The sequence below is a fragment of the Sardina pilchardus genome, chromosome 16 (genome assembly GCF_963854185.1).
Source record: "Sardina pilchardus chromosome 16, fSarPil1.1, whole genome shotgun sequence".
Taxonomy (NCBI): domain Eukaryota; kingdom Metazoa; phylum Chordata; class Actinopteri; order Clupeiformes; family Clupeidae; genus Sardina; species Sardina pilchardus.
Genome location: NC_085009.1, coordinates 27,265,263 through 27,288,810, shown reverse-complemented (window position 1 = coordinate 27,288,810; position 23,548 = coordinate 27,265,263). Strand labels below are relative to the sequence as shown.

Sequence of the window (23,548 nt, the reverse complement as noted above, 5' to 3'; positions counted from 1 at the left end):
CAATAAACGAAGAGACGGGTTGGTGGGGGCGAAAGGGGGAGGGCGCTCGTGACGATGACGTTAAAACGCCTGCGCTATGTTGTTATGAGTAACTATCGCCGATTGGGTGAGAGCTGTCCAATCAATTCAAACCAGAACTGGGCGTTACTTCCCGCTTCCTGCAAGCGCTTCAGAGCAAAGAAATGCCAAACCATAATACGAAATGAAATGGTAGTATTATGGGATGGTTAGGACCAGGCTAGAGCAGACTGCCCCGCACACATGTGTCCCCAGCGTTAGGCGTGTCTCATAATATCAACTGAATGGTAGACCTCAAATCCTCCCGACATGTGACTGAGTACTCCAGGGATGAAATGCTCAATCGTATTCGGTGACGGAACAGGGTGCTACGATCTATGTTGAAAAGTGACACGATGTCTTGCCAGTTGTACCCTAACCCTAGTCACACAGGCAAAAGAGACAGCAACAACTACACCAACGTGCCGTTGAGTGGGGAGGTGATTCGCGAGTGACTGATGGCTAAATTCATATTCCTCACTAAAAGTAGCAAAATATAAGGCAACAAACCCAGAACTTACTTGGCCGCGTTTCCCAAACGCGATCTTTCTTAACACTAGAAGCGCCGCGCCGTTCTGACCCACTTATACCTAGAAGCGCCGCGCCCCGGTCATTTGACCGCTTTGACGACCTACTAGAAGCGCCGTGCTGTTGTGAACTACTTAAAGCGCGGCGAGGCGGTCAAATGACCGCTGAGTCCTTAGACTGGGAGGCTTTTACTTACACATAATGATCGCAAGATGGCGCTTCGTGCACGAATGAAATCGTTTGGTCATAAATTCAGTTTGCACTAAGCCATGTCATTCGTGTCAGACCGTGTTGTTGATAATCTGTGGTTGTTTGTTTCATTATGACATACAGCACGTTTGAGTTATCTGTTAATGTATTTGTGTTGATTTGTGTTGTTAAAAACTTTGGAAGAGTTCTTGAACAAACCTTAAGCAAACTTGACTTTCAACTAAAATGCTCTAAAAGTGAATGTGGCTAGTTCTAATTCACTCCCCAAATTCACTTCTATTCATTTAATAGGTAGCCTATGTTCGCGCTGCCGAAAATGATCGGACCTGGTCACCTGGAACAAAGAGCCTAATAGTCTGGTTTCAATTACACAGTAGCCAGGATTTCATGCCGCATTTTACAGGCTACCGTGGCTACTTTCTAAAACAACTTTCATTCATTTAGGGAGAAGATCTAGGGTCTAGCTACATTGGAGGGAGGGAGATAGAGAGAGCTATGCTGAGCAGGCATAGGCGTGAGAAGTAGCATAATTTAAAATAATGAGTGAATGATATTCTCTGTTTTGCGAATGTGTAGGCTATGTTTGCGATGTCTGCTGAAAAAAAAGCTAGGCCTATTGTTTCTACAATTTAAGCTAACTTCTATGTGAATTCGAGATTCAGCATTGAGACACACATTTTCTCCTAGCTAACAAGCAGAGTCGTAGCTCACTGGTTAGAGCTTCGGCTTGATCACCCAAGGGTTGCTGGTTTGATCCTCAACCTATTCCTGACGGAAGTTCTTTTGAACAAGGCATCAATAAAGTAGGCTATATTTATATTCTTTTCGATTCACATAACTACACGCACGCTGGCGAATTCGAACATTCTGAAACGCGCATATGCGATGAAACATGATTGCGCATTCTTCCACGGGTTGCCTAAACAGCCAGATTACAGCCTAGTCTATGCAGGGGACAGATAGATGGGGTGGGGGTGGGGAGGCAGTTCCTCAATGCCTCGGTGATATCTGTAGCCTAAGTATCCTAGACGAGTGTATGGGGGAGGGGGATGATCGGTTTCAAATAGGCTGCAATGGATAGTGTGTTGTATAGACCCCGAAGCCATTTGCTTTGAGAACGGCTGGCTAATGAAGTTGTTGGCTGGCTAGCTGGCTCAGCCAAAACCTTAATGCAGCCGCCACAGTTTTCATGACTGATAATGGCTTTAGTTGCCACTAGGGTTGCAAAATTCCGGGAATTTTCAAAGTTGGAAACTTTCCATGGGAATTAACGGGAATATACGGGAATTAACGGGAATAAATGGGAATTAATGGGAATAAACTGGAAATGTTGTATCTGGCAAGACAAAGACCTTAATGTACTTGGAAAAAACCCATCTTTCAGCATAATGTTAGTTAAAACAACCTGATGTAGTGCAAATTCAGTTGAATTTCTACCCTGCACACAGGTCGATTACATGCACACAACAATCAACATAGGCTACTAGACATATAGGAAACCTAATTTTCCCGGTGAAAATGTCATTGCAAACATTATCTCATGTGGGAATAACTGGTGGGAAACTGGGGGAAGTTTGCGAAAAGAGTCGCCCAGTTCTTGGCGTGTCATCACTGTTGTCCTCATGCAAATGGAAGAACGTAATTTTGCATCTCTAATGGGATGGTTAATAATCATATGGTCATATTAGGCTACTGGTCTGATTTAGCTTGGCACTTTCTAAAATAATCACAATTTGTGAGGTTTGGGGTCATACATGAATGTAATGTCGGTATTTTTTGGCCAACCGAGGCTTAAAATAAATTCATTAAACATTTTTGTAACAAGTTGAGTTCAGCCAGTGTTCACGGCAGTCTTGGCTAGCTAATGTAAGCTGCTAGTAAAAAACAAAATTCCCGTAAATTCCCATTAATTCCCTAATTTCCTGTAATTCCATAAAAGTTTCCCATTTTGAATATTTCCAAAATTCCCCAGCTTAACTTCCCATGGGAAATTTCCAGAAAGTTTCCGGAAATTTACCGGAAATTTTCCGCCCCTTTGCAACCCTAGTTGCCACTTCATGTCTACAGATGTGTATATTGTATTAGATATCAACACACAATGTTATTGTATTGTTTTGGACAACGTTCTGCACGTTTCACTTCAATGTAGACTGCATGCGTTCATTGCGTTGTGAACAGCGCAGCAATCTCTGGAAAGGAAACGGTGGAAGTCGCATCAGTAGGCTAGCTAATAGCCTATCACGTTCAATGCTGTAAATCCATCTGTTCCAGAATATTTGGTTCATATCATCAATCTTTGGTTTTGGTGTTTGTGCAACCGGGCCCTGACGATTTAACAAAAGTCTGAGTAGCCCTACGTAGGAATTAGGAAAGTAGCCTATGTAAGGTGAGATCAAAATCAGGCTACTTTGTTTGCTGCTTTTCCCCATGTCATTTTCATTGGTCGTCAACTCACTGGGAGTCCTGTGTGTCGTAGCAACGAGCACTGATGTGGTGTGTCCAGTGGGAAAATCTCATGTAGGCCTAGTTTCTAGGCTATCGTTTATTTTTTCGCGTGCCACTATGATATAATTATTTTTAGATGCAAAAAGTCTAACTGGCTTTGTCAAAGTTTGTCAGTTGGCGGCAGAAAATGATTGGCTGGCGAAATTATTTTTCGTTAATGGTAGGCCTAAACATATTGCGATTCATCCGTTTATTTCAGATAGGTTGTTATTAAAAACCATTAACAAAAAATAATTGTTCATCGACGTTGAAAAACGGTCAGTAAATTCTATCGATATAAGATTTTGCACTTCGCTCCTGCCGAGATGTGAACACGGATCTCCGGCGTTGCAGACAGGAGTGTTAACGCTGCGCCAATTGACATTATACAACAAGTGTGTTAGGATAGGTCCTTGACTTGACGTAACTCAGTCAGTCCAGCAAATATGTAAGAAAATGCTTATACATTAGTCTGAGCTTTAAAAGATAGCCTACAAATAGAAGATAAGATGTACAACTATGAATGTACGTAGGCATACGCGCCCTACGTACATAAATAGGCTACGACGAAAATTACACATGTAGGCCTGTCGCAACGTTTTCAAAACAAACTCGCATTTTACCACTGTAAATCGCCTCCATAGACTATGCCATGTAAATGAAAAATAGTTATTAAAATAAAGCACATATATAATACATGTTGCACATATATAAACGATATGTTTTATGGTAAAATATTATTCTCATGCCCGACTGACAGGAAATCCTTGCGACATCTGCTGTGAGAAAAGAGAATAGCAGCCTGAACAAAAATGGCCGAACGCGAGACAACATAGTGTTGTCACATAAGTGAGCGCAAAATAGCTCTAAACTAGCTTGTACCGGTGTGCTTTTGATCATGTAAAAATTCTGGGTGACAAAACACGCGTATTTAGGAAAAGTCGTGAACGTAGGGTCCTGGAATTTAATCGAGTGAAAAGATTTTTTTTTTTTTGTAATCGCTGCGGTCAAATGACCGCAGCCCGGCAGTTCTAGGTATATCTAGGTCAAACCCCCACGGCGCTTCTAGGAATACGCGTCAGCGGTCAAATGACCGGCGCTTGGCGCTTCTAGTGTTAAGGACTTAAGAAGGCTCCAAAGAAGGAATCGCTAAGAAGGAGCGCTAAGATACGGGTGTTTCCCAAACGCGCTCTTAACTGCCTTCTTAGGAGAACCTTAAGATCAAACCAAAGAAGCTTCGAAAGAAGTTCTTAACGAGAGCTGTTCACCTCGGTGGTGCTGAAACTGAATCAATCGATGCCAGGCAAATCGATCACCCACCCCAATAAGCGCACAAGTCACACGCAGCGCCCCGTGGTCCCCCTACAGGTGCAATTAGGCTACGCATGTATCGTGTGTGCGTGCATGCGTTTGTGTGTGTGTGTGTGTGTGTGTGTGTGTGTGCAGGCCCGGGTGGCTAATCGGGAGATTCGGGAGGATTCCTGCGTAGACCGTTAACGTTTTGGGCCGTTGTGAATATCGTGAGCTTAATTATTGTTTCTGAAAATAATTTGCTGCGCTCTTGCGGCACTTCTGCAGCCTGGGCTGTGTGGTCGCGGCTCCTTACGTCTGCCAAAAAACTCAAACTGATAAAACAGGGTGATTATCAATATATCCTAGGTCTATTTTTTATTAGCTCAGGCCATTCATATATTAACTCATGCAAGACGCATCCCATCTCTCTTATAGATAGTGTGGTAGTAGGCATGTGATGTAGGCTAGTCTACTTTATTAATATCCGAGAAGATGTAACCCTCCAGCCCATGTGGCCTGCGAGTGGGGTGCACATAATATTATGCATTAATGTAAACCGGACTTTTACATCGCGGACTTTGGCAACGCCTAGAGTAGGCTACTGTAGCAGGTGAAGCCTCATTGGATTAGGTTCTTAGTTCAATTACATCTGTTTCCTTGATATCCGTGGAATGCCACAGGGTTGTTGATGTCTTTTGTATGTGAAGTATTATAAACTCATATGCAGATGTGTTGAAAACCTAAACGTGTAATTAAATATTATTTTTTTAAGTCTATGTTTCTTGCGCCAGTGGTCCACATCCACGAGTGCATTGCAACATTGAAAATTGTTTTATTATTTAAAAAAGTGGAGGACACATTTCCCTGACGCAGCTTGATCACTAAAGCCTAGAAATCTAGGTGCCCCTAGCGGCAGGCTATGATCACTGAGCATTTGATCGCTAAGAAGGCTGTTAAGAGTGGGTCAGCTCGATCGTGCGTTTCCTTCTTAGTGAAAGATCTTCTTAAGCTAAGAGCGACTTTGGGAAACACGTTTTTCTTTCACAGCGTTCTTAAGAGCGCTCCAAAGAAGATCTTGGCGTTAAGAGCTTCTTAACGTGTTTGGGAAACGCGGCCCTTGTTAGTACAGAAATACTGGCTTCGATTAGTTAGCACCGCCAGCTTGGATAAAATGTTTAACTTTACTTTCAAACAAGGAACGTCACGCTTCCTTCACTCCGATTGGCAGTCGCTTTGTCGCTTCGCTCAACATTTGCATAAAATAGCCCTCTTGTCTATTTTGGCCCTGCCTTGCTCGCGGCAGCGGCAAGCTCGTCGCCTGTCGCTGGCAAACGTTCACTCCCATTGAAAAATGAACGGCAGCTTGTCGTTTTGTCGCTGTCTCTTGTAGCCTGTGTGTCTGCAGGGTAAATCTAGACATAAATTGATCTGATCTGCGGTCAGATCATAACGTGGTCAACCAGGCATCCCTGTTGATGCAGTGGCTGGGCTTGCAGCAGGATAGTATCCAGGTGTCCGCACAAGCATTCTAGAATAACCAAACACTCCGGCTCTCTCGCTACCACCTTAAAAAAAAAAAAAAAAGCAATGTCCCGCTCAGTAGTGCTATATCAATAGAAATTGAAAAAGGACAAAAAATGACTCAATGATGAACTGCTTTAATAGTGGACACGAGTTCTTCTATTTCTCATTACTAAAGGACAGAAAAAGATGATGTATGTGCTCCTGTGTCCAGCTTACCTGAATGCCAAGTTGGCTAATATCCTAAATCGAGCAGGTTGTGCGAGCTAGCACAGATCGCTATGACATATTGGAAGGGGGGACCCTTCCCTTACTCAGGCTATGTACACACGTAGCCGGGTATTTTTAAAGCCGAATATTTCCCCCCCCTCCGTTTATAAAATAATTTTATCCACATTACCTCGTTTTGGGTAAGAAAAACCTTCCACACATAACCTAACATCTGCGGTTTCAAGGCACTCAGATCCATGCTTCTGCAGTGAACAGAAGTCGCACGTTTGACGTCAGAGCAGATTTGTTGTGGTTTTGGCACATATTCTGGCGTTCGAAACCGCAGATCTCCGGTTATCTTTGGCTACACGTCAATTTATAAACTGAGAATTCGCAGATCTCCACTTTGCCTGGAGGTTTTTTAAACATTCGGTTATATGCGTTGTCATGTGGATGTCCAAATGTAGACAAATACCTTCGGTTAAGCAGATACCCGGCTACATGTGTACGGGGCCTGAATTGCTACATACAAATGGTCATTCTGATACAATCCATAATCTCACCTCTGAACATCTTAAGCGCTTTAAGGAAGAAACCATGCTGACACACCAAAACCTCCATGCCCTCTTCATCCAACTTGATGGTCCTCCTAGAAGTCTCCTTCACTGCTGTCTACAAGGAGCTGATACATCTTCCTGTTTCTATCCACTGAGATTGCCAGCATGTCTGGGGTGCAAGCGGGGAAGGTGAAGGGTGCAACGCAGCACAAATGATCTACCTCAAAAGCACAATTGCAAAACTCCAGTTAGATGGTAGACTAAAAGATGCATTACATTAATTGTTACTAAAAACTAAAAACACATCTGTAATGTGGTGAACATGTATCTGTCCACCACACTTTGCTCCAGTAGTTTTGCGAAGACTTGTCTGCACAGCTCTCTTAGAGTGTTGAAAGGTTGAGGGAATACAATGTAGAGGAGCTGGAGGAAGCTGGTCAGTAACAGTCCATGAATTCTGGAACCCACTGCTGCTGGAATGTTTGGCATGCAAACCGTGGCTGGTGCATATCATAACGCCATGGACACTTGGTTTTTAGAAACATGTTGAGTAGAATCACACCAGCATAGTTTAAATACTTGTTGGTTTATTACAGTATTAGAGCCCGACCGATATATCTGCAGGCCGATATTAGGCATTTTCAAAACTATCGGTATTGGCATTTATAACGGCCGGTAAATATTTTTTAATTAAATAAAGGAAACCCGAAGATTGATCCTTCATTTACATTACCAGTTTTGTCATTACGTGGTTGTCCACCAGAGGGCGCATCTTCTTACTGCAAGACATGCATGCTGCTTTACTAGTTAGTTCAACGTCCTACACAACGACAATGAATTGCAGTTTGCGTGTCATCGTTTTCTTAAGTGGTTTGTGTGTTCATGGTAGGAGGATTTTCATTTGAAATGTAATTCTCATTTCCTCTGAAAGCCCAAATTAATCCAAGAATGTTTATTGGACATGCTTGATTTTTACTGCTGTAGGCTAACGTTAATCTTAGAGCCCACTGATTAACTAATATCAGCAGGGTGATAATCTCAGTTGGGCTCCCCTTATTTTATGCAGAGTGTTGATGAATATTTACTATGCATTATTAACTAAATATATAAAGGTTATGAATGTAACAATATGAAATAAAAACATGACAAGCCATAATTTCGGCATGTGTTCAGCAGAGACTATCACCACTGCTGTATATGATCACACAGTGTTCACTATTACTGATAGTGTCAATTGGGGGGCCCAATTTGCCCATATTTTTTGTATCATAATAAACACTATCACACTTTTTAAAACTATTATAGCTTGTGTAGGCCTATCAGTGGATTTCGAACATATTGAACATTTTTTTTTAAAAATAAATAAATAAAAAAAAACGAGATAATTTTGCTCACTCTTACCGTGAGGTTAAATTGTCATACCATTACATCCCTACATACACACAGGAGCACTGTAGCCATATCCCATTGTAAATGTAAATGTCTGTGTGAAATGGAGGAAGTTCTGCTCAGGGTAATTAACTGTCTGTGAATGAGAGCGCTGTATGTGAGACCTGACAGGGGCAGTTTGGGGGAAACCCCGAGAACAGAGTGGGGCATTAACAGGAAGGAACGGGGTGGACACGGGGCAGAAGGCAGCAGAGGACGACATCACACAGGTAGGTCATGCTCCGGAGATGCATATGGACCCTTTAGAGACAACAGTTCGTTATAAAGGAGGTTATAAATAACCCGAATACAACCTGTCTGTTTATCTTGTTTCATAGATTCTCAGAATGTAAAACATTTAAATGAAGGTCAATACATTTGAATTAAGGTATATTGGTGATATCATATGTCCGCTGTTCCTTCAGAATTCTATGGTTGTGATTATGATGTGCCTGTGGACATTGCTAGGGACATGCCTTGGGACAGTATATGCACATACATAGGCTATGTCTCTCTCTGATTGTGTATTTATACAGAGGGAGAAAACAGAGTGATAAGTGTGTGTGCCATTGTGTGTGTACTGTATGTGTAAGACACATTGTAGTGGAATGAGGCAGTCACGGACAGTTGTTGGCCTATGCATTTTAGCTTGTTTTAGAATAAGTAACGACACATTTGACCTGCATGTTCTCACCTGTTTTCCAATAAGCATCTACTCTGTATATTCTTGTGTGTGTGTGTGTGTGTGTGTGTGTAAGCATCAGTAAGCAGAAGTAAACCAAGCTAAAGCAGAACTAAAGAAAACAGCATGCAAATATATGACCACTCAGGCCTGCAGACACTCTCTCTCTCTCACTCTCTCTCTCTCTCACACACACACACACACACATCTATCTATGTAATGGTGCAGTAGATAAGGAAAATAACACACTTATTTGAACAAGAGGACAGACAAACAGGCCAACAGGTTAGACCTCCCCACCTACCTCCAGGTACTGACCACTGTGCTTGTAAGGTGGAGTACATTTTATTTCACAACATGATTACAGTTATACAGTTATTATTGTGTATCTTTATTTATAAAACGGATAGTTCCGGTCCTTGATTGTGATTGGCTGAATCGCGTTCGATGCCGTTGTAAATATCATGATAAATTCACACCTTGACCGCATTTCGTTCTATAGTAATGCGCTACCACAAAACTAGCAGAAAAAATAGAGTGGCTGACTCCGCTTCGCGTTGTGCCTAACAACGCCCCTTAGCTGTTCGATTATACGGTATAACCCACGGCCTCTCGGGGCTTATTGCTTAAATGAGGTCAAGTATTGCATGTAATGATTCTGGACTGGTCCAGAGGCATTCAACTTGCACAGCCAGAAGGACATCTGTCAGGAACAAACTGTTGCACTTTTGGAACTTATTTTACATCTTTATTGCCGTGTACTGTATACACAGTAGTTACTCCCTGGGGTTTGTGTCTCTCGTGTCTTTCACAACGGGCTCTTTGTCTCCTCTGACGAAATTAACACTGCCCTGTTGAATGTAAAAGCATGTTTTTAAAAGGATATGCCTTTTCAGGTGGATTGGGGGGGGGAGGGGGATTATGTGTGTGTCTGCATACAGGAGTGTGTGTGTGTGTGTGTCTACACACAGCCGTGAGTGTATGAGTGTGTCTGCATACAGGAGTGTGTGTGTGTGTGTGTTTGTGTTTGTGTGTGTGTGTGTGAATGTGTCTGCATACAGAAATGTGTGTGTGAGAGAGAGAGTGTGTCAGCATATAGGAGTGAGTGTGTGTGTGTGTCTGCATACAGGAGTGTGTGTGTGAGTGTGTCTGCATACAGGTGTGTGTGTGTGTGTGAATGTGTCTGCATACTGGAGTTTGTGTGAATGTGTCTGCATACTGGAGTTTGTGTGAGTGTGTCAGCATACAGTATAGGAGTGTGTGTGTGTGTGTGTGAATGTGTCTGCATACAGGAGTGTGTGTGAATGTGTCTGCATACAGGTGTGTACAGTATGTGTGTGTGTGTGTGTCACTGTGTGTGTGTGTGTATGTGAGTGTGTCAGCATATAGGAGTGTGTGAGTGTGTCTGCATACAGCTGTGTGTGTGTGTGTGCATGCATTCTGTTGGGGTGGGAGGGTGGAGTAATGGAAAATTGGACATATGAAATTGCTGGTAATGGATGGAGTTGAAATTTCTTTTTGTTGAAAAGTGATCACTTGTCCTCAAGTTATCTTCTCTCTTCAGGCCCTCAGTCATGAGTCTACTTCTCATTACCACACTGCTGGTGTCAGGTTAGTGTATTTTTGTGGATGAGTGTGTGTGTGCGTGTGTGTGTGTGTGTGTGTGTGAATGAATGAGTTTGTGTGTGTGTCTGTGCATTAGGGCTGGGCGATATGGCAAAAAAATGTATCACGATTATTTTTCCCATATTGAACGATCTCGATTTTTAATCACGATTTTTTTTATCTGACGCACTTTGCATCCATCGGGCTCATAGGGTCAGGGCTCCAGACTAACTTTTTGCGTTGGTTGCACCGGTGCGCCTAGCTTTTTTTTTTAGGTGCACCAGCACAAAATGTAGGTGCACCCACATTTTTCATTGCATCGCCTTTAACGCCAAAAGGACACCTTTTATCGCACTCCTTTCATATGTAAATAATGTGAATGATTTTTTAACAATAAGGCGTAGAAAAAGCTTGTCTTTATTTGAAACACAATATATAAGGAATATGCATGATCTTTATAAATAATTATATATATACATACATATATATAATTATTACTGTATAATGCTTTCTACATAGGCCTACTGAAATTTCGGATATTCATGACATTCATGACTATTCATATTACAACTCCGCCTCTTTAATTCAGCTGTCGGCTTGAAGCCTCAAAATATTGTAAACAAAGTAGCATAGCATTAGTTGGCTAGCTTATTATACTGGTTGGACTGTTCAGTTTCCCCACGTGTGTTTAAGTTTCAAGGTAGGCCAATACTTTTTCTCCTTGGGACAGGCCCTTTTGAGTCTTGGAGCTGGAAAACATTGAGATGATCAGTCAACTTGAATGCAAGAGTTTTAATAAAATTTGTGCAGTATGCTATGATGCTAACCGGATTTTAATTATGATTTCGCTAGTCGTCTTCTATAGGCCTACATCATTGATTTCACGATTGTGAATGTACATGTCGAGGGGGGGTGTTCATTAAGCGCGACGCGCACGAGAGATAGAGAGAGAGAGAGAGAGAGAGAGAGAAAGAGGGAGAGCGAGAGAACGCGGTCCTAGGAGAGAGGGTTTACTTCCAGTTTGGTAAAGTTGCACGCATAGTCTAGCAGCCACGTTTACATGGCAACTTGTGAAAGAAATATACTTTCACCCGAGCTGCATCAGGCGCACCAGTGCGACCTAGAATTTTTTTCAGGCGCACTGTTGAACATTTTGGGTGCATGCAGACAGTGCGGTGCCAGGAAAGCGGGTTGTGATGGTTGTCGTGCACTTTGCTGCAGCATGTTAGGCACGTGATCGAGAAAGTATACCCACAGCTGATCACCGTGATCGAACTCAATTTGATCGCGATCACAAATTGAGATCGTATAATCGCCCAGCCCTACTGTGCATACTGCATACTGACTGTTTGTATACACACCTAATATGCTGTTCAGCCAACCCAGTGTCTGATGAGTGGACTTCATTTATGGTCATTTGTGTGTGTGTGTGTGTGTGTGTGTGTGTGTGTGTGTGTCAGGTCTGGGCAGTCTCTCCTCCTCTGTGCCACGTCAGTTCCATGTGGTGAAGGAAGAGAAGAACTGGACAGAAGCTCAGCAGTACTGCAGAGAGGAGTTCACTGACCTCGCCACCATAGACGACATGACAGAGAATGAGAAGGTGAACAGCCTGATCCGTGACGCAGGTGCTGGAAGTACATGGATTGGGCTGAAGAGGGGAGACTGGCAGTGGTCTCTGGCCAATAGGTATTTCTACAGAGAGAATGAAGCAGAGTTCAGGAACTGGGCCCTAAACCAACCAAATGAAAATAATGAAGAGTGTGTGGCGCTTATGAGAGAAAATGGACAATGGCATGACTTCAATTGTGGCAAGAGCTTTCCTTTTATCTGCTATGATGGTGAGAATCCAACTTCTTTCATTCAGAACAAAGTTATTCATTCTCAGTAATGCATGCATCCAAACTGTGCAGGTCTACCAATCTGTGTGTAATTACCTCATGTACACAGACATTAGTTCAGACTTAAGCAGCATTCACACCAAGAGCGATAACTATAACCATAACCATAAAAGCATCCACACGACCAACGATAAGAAAATTCTCTCCTCGTGTTAATGAATGTGATGGCTAATATAGGCTAGTATGAGTTCTAATTGATCTAATTAGATGGTTCTAACGAGAGCCATATTTGTTTATAGTTCTTGGTGTGAATGGCCCTTTACTCATGATGAATACAGGCAGCCAAAGTGTGCAACTAAACAGTTTGTCTCACTCATCTGTGCCGATTCCCAGTTAACCATGACCCATGCATTACCACAGGGGGAAGCTCCACACATCCCTATGTGCTGGTTACTGAGGAGAAGAACTGGGCAGATGCTCAGAGATACTGCAGAGAACAACACACAGACCTGGCCAGTGTGAGGAATCAGACAGAGAATGACCAGATAGAGGCAGTTAGTGGAGATAGACGTGCCCATTCAGAGCTGCATAATCAGAACTGGATCGGCCTGTTCAGAGATGCCTGGTCAGAGTGGTCAGATGGCAGCAGCTCCTCATTCCGCTACTGGAACACTAGAGAGCCCGATAATCGAGGTGTGGCGTGCACTCAAATTATATCCAGTGGCCAATGGATTGATGAAGAATGTGATCATACTGGTCACTTCATCTGCTATGAAGGTGGGTCACTGTCATGACCTGCTGATGTTTCTGAGCAGATGTGCTGATGACCTGAAGATGGAAGGGTGGGCCTGCTACAGTGTCTCAGGGCCTAGTGGATTTATCTCTGTAATGGTGGTACTAGATCCTAAAGGTGGTCCTCTCTGTGATGGTGCTGTCTCTGTAATGGTGATACTAGATCCTAAAGGTGGTCCTCTCTGTGATGGTGCTGTCTCTGTAATGGTGATACTAGATCCTAAAGGTGGTCCTCTCTGTGATGGTGCTGTCTCTGTAATGGTGGTACTAGATCCTAAAGGTGGTCCTCTCTGTGATGGAACTGTCTCTGTCTTGGTGTTTTGTCATCCTCTCTGTGATGGTGCTGTCTCTGTAATGATGGTACTAGCTCCTAATGGTGGTCCTCTCTGTGATGGTGCTGTCTCTGTAATGGTGATACTAGTTCCTAATGGTGGTCCTCTCTGTGATGGTGTTGTCTCTGTCATATGTGGCCACTCAGCATATTTAAATACTGCAGATAAAATGAGAATCTCAGAAGGACTCCAGCACTGAGCAGGAGTCAGTATTCTCTCACTGTATTTTCTCTCCAGACAAGCTGGTTCTGGTCCGTGAGAATAAGACCTGGACAGAGGCGCTGCAGTACTGCCGAGAGCACCATGTGGACCTGGTGTCTGTGACGTCTGAGCGGGTCCAGCGCTGGGTGAGTGAGCGGGCTAAAGGAGCCTCCACTGCTCACGTGTGGGTGGGCCTGCGTCACGCCTGTGGCCTGGGCTGGTTCTGGGTCTGTGGAGAGACCATCTGCTACAGCAACTGGACCCCAGGACAAGAGCAAGCTGAGTCCTGCGAACACAGAGTGGGAGCAGTGGAGTCTGGAGGGGGGCAGTGGGTCAGCAACCTGACAGAGACCGACAAATTCAACTTCATCTGCACCACTGAGGGTGAGTATTTCTCTGCTCAATATACACGTGTGTGTGTGTGTGTGTGTGTGTGTGTGTGTGTGTGTGTGTGTCTCAGTACATGGGTTAAGCCTAGTCTTGGAAAAAGAAGCTTCAATAGAGGAAAAAGTATGTTGCAGTGTTTCTTTTAACTTCGGTCTACACGTGTGTGTGTGTGTGTGTGTGTTTGCGAATTTGTGTTTGTTTACGTCTTCCTACAGAGCAATAGGACTGGATCCCCAGTACAGAGCAGAGCAGAAACTCCTCGGGATCTTAAAGCTGCCATGGATGCTCACCAGTCTATGAGTACTCCATACTATGAGTAATGCTAACTAACTATTAACTACTATCACATACTGGGTACTACTAACTAACTATTAACTACCATCACATACACTACTGTGGGTCCTATTAACTAACTATTAACTACCATCACATACACTACTGTGGGTACTACTAACTAACTAACTATTAACTACTATCACATACACTACTGTGGGTACTACTAACTAACTATTAACTACCATCACATACACTACTGTGGGTACTACTAACTAACTAACTATTAACTACTATCACATACACTACTGTGGGTACTACTAACTAACTAACTAACTATTAACTACTATCACACACCACTGTGGGTATTACTAACAAAATATTAATTTAGTTATTTAAGTTCTATCTACAATTATCTATCTATCTAATTACTATTACATTTCTAAAAGAATACCATTCTTTTCTTCTTGCTAGAAAGTGTGCTAGAATGCCAAAATAAAGTTTAAACCTGTAATGTTTTCTGTTCTGTTTTTGTCCTATTTTGACAGCACAAAAGCAAAGTTTTGACTACTGGTTAATGTAGAATTCTGTTCTGAATGTTTACTGTACCTGACATGGCTATTTCTGATTATGTATTACGATGAACATTTCTCATTCAATACGTAGAGTACAAAATGAGCTACTGTGCGAACTCCTAATAAAGATGACTTTGATCAGCATGCTGGTTGTCTGTATTCTCTTATGCTTCATTTATGATAACAGCCATCAATTCACTAACAGGGATGCTGTTGATCAGAGATCAGTTTCATGGACACAGTTGAGTTGAACGAGTAAGGGATAATGGATGACACGCCGTTCAATTGTACAAAGTTAATGCACGTTCTAGATAGTAAAACAACCCGACGCGAACGCAGGACAATGGGGAATAGGGCTCGGGATCTTGACGTGAAAACTTTGCGGGCAGCCATGTTGGCAGCCTCACTCCTTAGTTTACTATGCGCCTTGTAAGGATTTACTCCTGCCTATTAGTGTGTTCCTGTTACTTAGTTTTTGCCTTCTTGGTCGTATGTTGCTGTGTAGGTGTGTGTAACAGCGCAACCCACGATCACAAGAGGAAAAGAATCGCTAACACTACATTTTCTGCTTCTTGTCTTCTGCATCTGAATGAATGGATTATTATGTTCGATACGCTACCAACATGGTGGCAATATTCCTAGAATGCAACGCGATCAATTACATACAATTGTGCCAAATCAATTCACTTTAAGTATTACAAACAGTTGGTTTAACAAGAGTATTTCTACATTGAAGCCGCACAAAGAAAGGTAGACACATTAAGGTATATCAAAATGGCATTCCCACAGAAACTGGAGTTCCAGTGCAACTGGAATAAACATCACAATGTAGAAACACAAGAAAGAGTACGGGGGCGATCACTTTAATATGGATGGTATTATAATCCAAAGGAGTTTCACATGGCCATTGCATGCCAGCCCCTTTCCTTAGACCTACTGTATGATATGCATTTCTGAAATACACCAGAGTCAACAGCATCACTGTATGGTGTTTATGGTACTGGAAGGAATTAGGCAAATCATGGTGAACAGTATTCTATATTCTTGTGTGTGTGTGTGTGTAATTAAGATAAGATAAACTTTATTGTCCCTCTAAGGGGAAATTTGTCTTGTGCTGTAAAGTGCATTCGCCGTGAACAACAATCATATAGCCTACATGCAGGAGGACGCTGAAAATAACCCTTAACATTTATACGAAGGCATGAATAGATTAATTGTGTTCCTTCCTTTCCACTTCATTAGTGCAACTGCTGTAATCTCTATTTTTAACCGGATACTGAACTTTATGCAGATACTGCACGTTGGCTTTGCTGGGCAGTAAGTAAATCTTGTTGTTGAAGGATATATGGTGGAGAGTTATATTTCCATAGAAAACAGTGACGTCTGTCTGTGTGGTGTGGCAGAGGTGGTTTTGCATAGAGGGAAACATATTAGTAATGTACAGCTGGACTAGTCACAGTGGTGCCATTGTCACAAAGACAGCATAACCAGAAGGGGTGACAACAGAGACACAACTCCAGAGCTGACAGGTAAGACCCTGTTAACTAATGTTCATCCTAATTAGGGTTTTTACTGTAACAGATTTAGCTCTAACTGTGTTTTTTTTTTTGTTTTTTTTTAAATCACAATATTTGAAAAAGTATCAAGATATCTGCTTAAAAATATGAATGTCTTAAAATAATAATGTTTTTCATCATTGAATGATAAAATGTCAAATACCTAGTCATGATGATTTAACATTAAAACATCAAATGATCAAGTTAGACCGTAAATGACGTGTGTTAAACGGTCTGCCTGAATGCATACAGTACACGTTGCATCTGTGTGTTCACATTTTGAATCATTTTCTTTCATTCATTAATCATTTTGAAATACAACTGAAGTTTTGCCATTTGTTTGATATTCTTGGGACAAGCTATTATGAATTTGGTTAACTGTGTGCTCTGGTTTAGACTGTAAACAACCTGCTTCAAGTGTCATCCTGGTTAAACCCTGCTAGTTGAGTTCCTTCTCTGTTGGTGGTTTGAGTTTTAGTCTACGGTTATGGGAATGGTTGCTTATAGATATTGTTTGTGAGAGCATCAGTTATTAAATAAATTCACAAATGGTACAGTAGGCCTAACTATAAAATGATTGTCTATAAAGAAAGGCTCAACAGGTAGATTATGATTTATTTGTTTTTCTTGAATATACCAAGGCTATCACTAAAAAGGACAGCAGTAATTAGAAATAACAAATCAAACTCGTTCTTTCCTGACTGATTTCTTGGTGCTGCAGTGGTTGAGAGAGGGAGTAGGTCTAGAGCTGAATCACAGGGCTCTGATAGGATGGTGCTGATCCAGTAGTCTAGAGTAGAGCTGAATCACAGGGCTCTGATAGGATGGTGCTGATCCAGTAGTCTAGAGTAGAGCTGAACCACAGAGCTCAGATAGGATGGTGCTGATCCAGTAGTCTACAGGACAGAAGAGCTGAATGACAGGGCTCAGATAGGATGGTGCTGATCCAGTAGTCTAGAGCAGGGGTTTTCAAAGTGGGTGCCGCGGCACCCTGGGGTGCCGTGACGCATGCTCAGGGGTGCTGCAAAATTGTCTAAGGCTTGATAATTTAATGAAATTTTTAAAAGCATAATATCCATTTCAAAATTCATTTTATTGCATAAACGTATTTGCAGCACAAACAATCGGCTACAGTTTACTGTATCGTACTGTACTGTATGTAGGTAGGCTACTTATTGTTTGTTCGGTGACTTTGTTCGTTATTCCGTATGGCGGAGTGCAGTTATAGGCGCAATGGATACGTTTTTAAAGAGAACGCCATGCACCTCCACAGGGACAGACCTCGGAATCTGACCAGACACAAATCAGCAAAGAGAAAAGTGAGGCAATATAACGACTCCTACCTCCAGTATGGGTTCACTTGGGCTGGCGAGGTAACGTGTCCCACACCAGTATGCCTGGTCTGCAGGGAGACGTGGGCTAACGATGGCTACGGCTATTGGGGAAGTTTGCGCTTCAAATACGAGTCCACTTATGCTAGTGGCCTTTGCCAGCTGCTCGCTAACGTGAGATGTCGATGACGACAAATTTACAGATAACTTTTTATTTTGCAAAGAACTGACCAACCATGCTGCCGGAGATGAGATATTCAGGGTGACAGATACTGAGGAATAATCTTAGCTGGGATATGTGCGTAAGTGTGTGCACTGCCACTGACGGGGCGGCCTCAATGACAGGTCGGGTCAAAGGCTTTGTAACGAAAGCTATGCAACAGAATCCTTCCATGGTAGCGACGCATTGCATGTTGCATCGGGAGGCTCTTACTATACTGCAAAAACGATGCCTCCAGACGGATGTATTGAAACAGATCGTAAAAATAGTTAATTACGTTAAATCACGTCCCCTTCAAACACGGTTATTCACTGCCCTCTGCAGTGAAATGGGTTAAGACTGCACACCGAGGTCAGGTGGTTATCAAGTTGGTTATCCTGTTCACCATTTATTCAAAAGTTCAATTAAATGAGTTGAATGAAAGTAGTTCATTTGAATAAAACAAAAAAAGATATTAACTTCACCTTATCTTAGTAATGCCTATAATAAAAGCAGTTTTGGCCTATCCAACATATCACAAGGTTAAAGAAAATGGCATGAAGTACAAATATGGCACAAAGGAGGTTGAGTAAAAAGTAAAAAAAAAATAGGGGTGCCGTGGATGGTGAGAGATATGTTTAGGGGTGCCGTAAGCCTGAAAAGTTTGGGAACCACTGGTCTAGAGGACAGTAGAGCTGCATCACAGGGTTCTGATAGGATGGTGCTGCTGATTCAAAGTTTTTTTTTTCTGGCACCTTTGTGGCCTAACACATCTTTGCCATATTAAACACCAAACACAGCTGCATTTGGAATAATCTGCTACAGTTGGGCTACACTTGCAGGTAGCTCTCTAACAGTAAGAGTGAAACACTGACCATGATGTAAATCAATCAAACATTTACATTTTCTGTATATATACTTTCATAATGCCCAGTATTGCCATACAGAAAAAAAAAGAAAAGTGCTGATTATCCACACATATACACACACAACACACACACACACACACACACACACAGAAGGGGAGCTAAAGTCATCAGAAAATATAAATAAAAAAATGTAATTCTACTCACTGACGTGAGCCTTTTGTTTTTTTTTAAGTCAAGTCACATGCACAGTTGAGCTCAAGAGCACTACCTGGAGAGGAGTGTGCAAATGAGCAGTGCACACTGCTCGAGCTGAGAGCAGTGTGCAAATGAAGCAGTAAAGTGCAGTAGTGACATCATCTGTGCAAATTAAGCATGTTAATGGCAGCACACACAAAAGAACGTTTGTGTCTTTAAATCCTACGACTGGAACCTGTCTGTATCTTCTACCTGAAGAAGGGCTGGTCATTAACATGCTAAATTTGCACAGATGATGTCACTACTACACTTTACTGCTTTATCTGCACACGGTTCTTGCACGCAACTGTGTACAGTATGTGACTTGACGTGAAAGAACAAAAGGCAGCCACAGACTGAGTTATGAGCGAGACATTGAAAACAGCAAGGCAGGCCTTGCTATGTAGTGGGAGCTGGCAAGGTTGAGGACATGATGACCATACAGGGAGCGGAGTTTGATTCACCCCTATAACCTCGCCAGCTACATTAACCAGCCCACCAAGCCTATTTCTATCAGCAAGGTTTACAACACATTAAAATAGTCGTAATTAAAGTTCACCCTGTTCTCATTGGGTTTCTTCCTGATTTTCTTTTTTTTTGTCATATTTATATGCACTTCATTTTAATCTTTATCTTACTTAACGTTAGTCTTTCCTTTGTTTATTCTTATTTCATTTGCTTATTTTATCTTAAATTGTATTCCTTATGTGTTTTTAATGCATTTATTGGGTGATTTATAAATGTTTGTTTCCTTTCTTGATATCTGTCAGACATCAAACCCCATTCACTGTTATAAGGGCTGTTTGTAGTCACGGTGGTGGTGCAGTCAAACAGGAAGTTCAGATTAGCGCAGAAAATGCAACACTACCTCCTTGTGGCAGACTTCCATAACTGCAACACAAAACGGGTTCACACTGATCTTCTCTCTTCAGGTCCTCAGTCATGACTCTACATCTCATTTGCACACTGCTGGTCTCAGGTCAGTGTGTGTGTGTGTGTGTGTGTGTGTGTGTGTGTGTGTGTGTGTAAAAATAACAATACTGAATAAAAGTACACATAAAATACAAAAACATCAAATTAAGGAAGTTTTGTGGTGATATATATTACTTAAGATTTTTAGCCTATTCACCTGTAATATATCCCCTCATAAGGGTATAGACAAGGTGATAACACACAAAAAGCTACCAATGCAAAGCTATCACTTGTTTTGAAACTCTGTGGTGGTATACCTTGACAAAAAATCACCTTTGTTTGGGGGACTCAACCCCATCCAAAACTTGGCTTAGCCCATCACTATGAGATATTATTCCCCTCAAATGGTACTGGCCGACCCCTCTGGCTCAAGCACTAGTAGTCTGTGTGTGTAGGCCACCATTTGAAGTTCTCTCTAACACTTACTCTATCTACTATGCAATGTATGTGTGTGTGTATGTATACATGTATGTGTGTGTTTGTGTCTCTGTATGGGTGTGTGCATCTGTGTGTGTGTGTCTGTTCCTCTCTCTCTCTCTCTTTCTGTGTGTGTGTGTGTGTGTGTGTACTCCTCTCTCCTCTCAGGTCTGGTCAGTCTCTCCTCCTCTGTGCCACGTCAGTTCCATGTGGTGAAGGAGCAGAAGAGCTGGACAGAAGCTCAGCAGTACTGCAGAGAGGAGTTCACTGACCTCGCCACCATAGATGACATGACAGAGATGGAGAAGCTGAAGAGCACGATCCAGGAAGCAGGTGCTGGAAATGCTTGGATTGGGCTGAAGAGGGGAAGCAGTCCTAAGTGGCAGTGGTCTCTGGCTGACAGGGCTTTCTACAGAGAGAATGAAACACAGTTCAGTAACTGGGATCCAGGCCAACCAGATGGACGTGGTCAAGAGTGTGTGGCTATGTGGTCTAAGGCAGCAGATGGAAAATGGCACGATGACATGTGTAGCCGCAATTATTTCATCATCTGCTATGATGGTGAGAATCAAACTTCTTTCATTGAGAATAAGGTTGTTCATTCTCTCAGACACACATGCATCCACAACTGTGCAGATCTACAAATCAGTGTGTAACCTCATGGTGTTTGCCTACAACAAAGCTACAATCTTTGCCTATATAAGGAGGTCCAGTATTTTGATTTTGAATTATTTTTGAGTTATTGCACCTTAATAAACTCTCACAGGGACAAAGAAATCATAAATGCAGAAATTTCACTCACTCTGCCTTCGATTGCTTAGATTCGACTGCCTTTGATTCTTGTTCCCTCAGAGCTAACTTGCAATGCAACTTGCCATACTGTAGGTAGTTAGCTTCAACTGACACCCAGATGTCTCTATGTGAGCAAAGATGGCAGCTTTGGTTCCTTTTGTAGACGAGCTTCAGAGGTGGCCCCATGTATACTGATATTAGTTTAGACTCATTCCCAGTTAACCATGACCCATGCATTACCACAGGGGGAATCTCCAAACAGCCCTATGTGTTTGTTAATGAGGAGAAGAACTGGGCAGATGCTCAGAGATACTGCAGAGAGAAACACACAGACTTGGCCAGTGTGAGGAATCAGACAGAGAATGACCAAATAAATAAAGTGAGAGGAAAGAAAGGCGCATGGATCGGCCTGTTCAGAGATGCCTGGGAGTGGTCAGATGGCAGCAGCTCCTCATTCCGCCACTGGAGCACTGGAGAACCCAATAATCTGGATGTGGCGTGCACGGCAATTCTGCCCAGTGGTCAGTGGAAAGACGAAGACTGTCACCATCCTAGTCCCTTCATCTGCTATGGTGGTAAGTTGAGACTATTCCCTCTCTCTGCTTGATGGGGGTTCAGACAGACAACAAGCATGATTATGAGCTGCTGATGATCAAGATATGAAATGCTGATGATCTAAAGATGGTGGAGTGGGTGTGTTGAAATTTTCCCCAGCGGTCAGTGGAACAACGTAGGCTGTCATCATCAAAGTAACTCAGACTGTTGACCTACCGTTTCTGGTCATTCTAGTTCAAAACCTTGTCAAACCAGGACAAGTAGGAGCTATCGGTTATGTCAGGTGTGACTAATTTAGGATACATGAGTTATAGGTATAGGCAGGCTGGCAGGCCAAAAAAAAAACTCAATAGGCTACTACTCCTTTGAGGTCACACAAGTCCCATACAGTACCATAGTTCTCATAGCCTTAGCATTTCTAGAGTATTTCATCGTATCTATATGATTATTAAAATCAATCATGAAAGCAGAAAACCTTGCATAGAAGCAATGCCTTCATTTTTGTAGATGTGCTATTTAAGCATATACAATTAAAAAATAATTATAGCTTCAGCAATATTCAGACATACTGTATCAAAGACTTTAAAACAAAAAAAATGAAAAATCCATTTCTGAATGTGTATACTTTGCACATGTGTGTTGTTCTGTACAGACCCCAAAGAGGTGAAGAGGCAGATTGTGAGAGTGGAACTCCAGGTAGCTTCTCATGTGAACATCAGTGACCCTAGCGTGCAGAAGGCCTTCCTACAGCAGGTGAGTCCAGACCCCTACTTGTAAGGGCCTATTCAGACCGCAAGCGTGGTGACTGTGTGCCAGCTGTGAACAGACATGTAACAGAGGTGGTTCTGACTGGCTTGGGTTCTGTTCTCCAGATTCAGCAGAGACTGAGGGATGGTGGGATGCCAGCAGGCGCTAAACTGACCTGGATGAGGCAACCAGATGGAAAGATCTTCAAAGAAAAGGAGAGGAATGAAGAAGGGAGGAAGAGGATGAAGCGCCATTTAAATGAGCTGTAAACGCTGTTTGTCATGTGATGTAAAATGGCACACACAGGTCAGTAGTGCTCAGCAGGTTTCGCTTGCATTTTCAAAGACAAAAGTCTCACCTGTTAAAATCCTGGTCAATCATTTGTCTTTTGTTTCACTGCTTTTGTGTTCACCATGTTGTCATCCTACAGACCCCTACACACATTTACCTGCAATAAGGAATAATAGACTTTTCACAGAAAGATGTTTCTTTGGGCCTGTATGTGTTCTATGTTTTTTCAGGACTGTTTTGCTAATACTGAATTTAGGGCTGTTGTTTTTGGGAAACATAACTGTTTGACAATTGTTCTAAAAAACTGCTCAATGAAATGATGCTCTTCCTATTCAGAGTCATTTGTGTTAGTCTCTACACCTTGAGTCTCCAGTGATACTGAACTAAACTATTTGTGGTCTCAGTAGCTTTCACCAATCTAACAATTTTATGTTATGAAAATCCCATGAACATTTGATACGTTGGAACAGAAAGACAAAACTGAGAGTTCTATGCAGGATGGACCGTATGTTCATTTTATGTCATAAAAATGAATTCAGGTTGGTGACTGAATACAGACTATACAGAAAGTTTCTCCTGCGCTGCAAGGCCATATCAGGACCATCTTTATTT

General features: G+C 42.3%; 1 protein-coding gene across 1 annotated transcript; it reads left to right on the top strand.

Annotated features, from left to right (window-relative positions):
- Positions 1-10,537: 10,537 nt before the first annotated feature.
- LOC134059777 (C-type mannose receptor 2-like) lies at positions 10,538-14,936 on the top strand. Its single transcript, XM_062516277.1, has 5 exons — positions 10,538-10,581; positions 12,036-12,413; positions 12,834-13,190; positions 13,775-14,122; positions 14,341-14,936. The coding sequence occupies exons 1-5, from the start codon at positions 10,545-10,547 to the stop codon at positions 14,346-14,348; spliced, it is 1,128 nt and encodes a 375-aa protein (XP_062372261.1). The 5' UTR covers positions 10,538-10,544; the 3' UTR covers positions 14,349-14,936.
- Positions 14,937-23,548: the final 8,612 nt, after the last annotated feature.

Bases quoted from the DNA above. Each gene is read 5' to 3' on its own strand.
- LOC134059777 (XM_062516277.1), top strand. From the start codon at position 10,545: ATGAGTCTACTTCTCATTACCACACTGCTGGTGTCAG. The intron at 10,582-12,035 runs GTTAGTGTATTT...TGTGTGTGTCAG, and splicing joins TACCACACTGCTGGTGTCAG to GTCTGGGCAGTCTCTCCTCC. The intron at 13,191-13,774 runs GTGGGTCACTGT...TTTTCTCTCCAG, and splicing joins TCACTTCATCTGCTATGAAG to ACAAGCTGGTTCTGGTCCGT.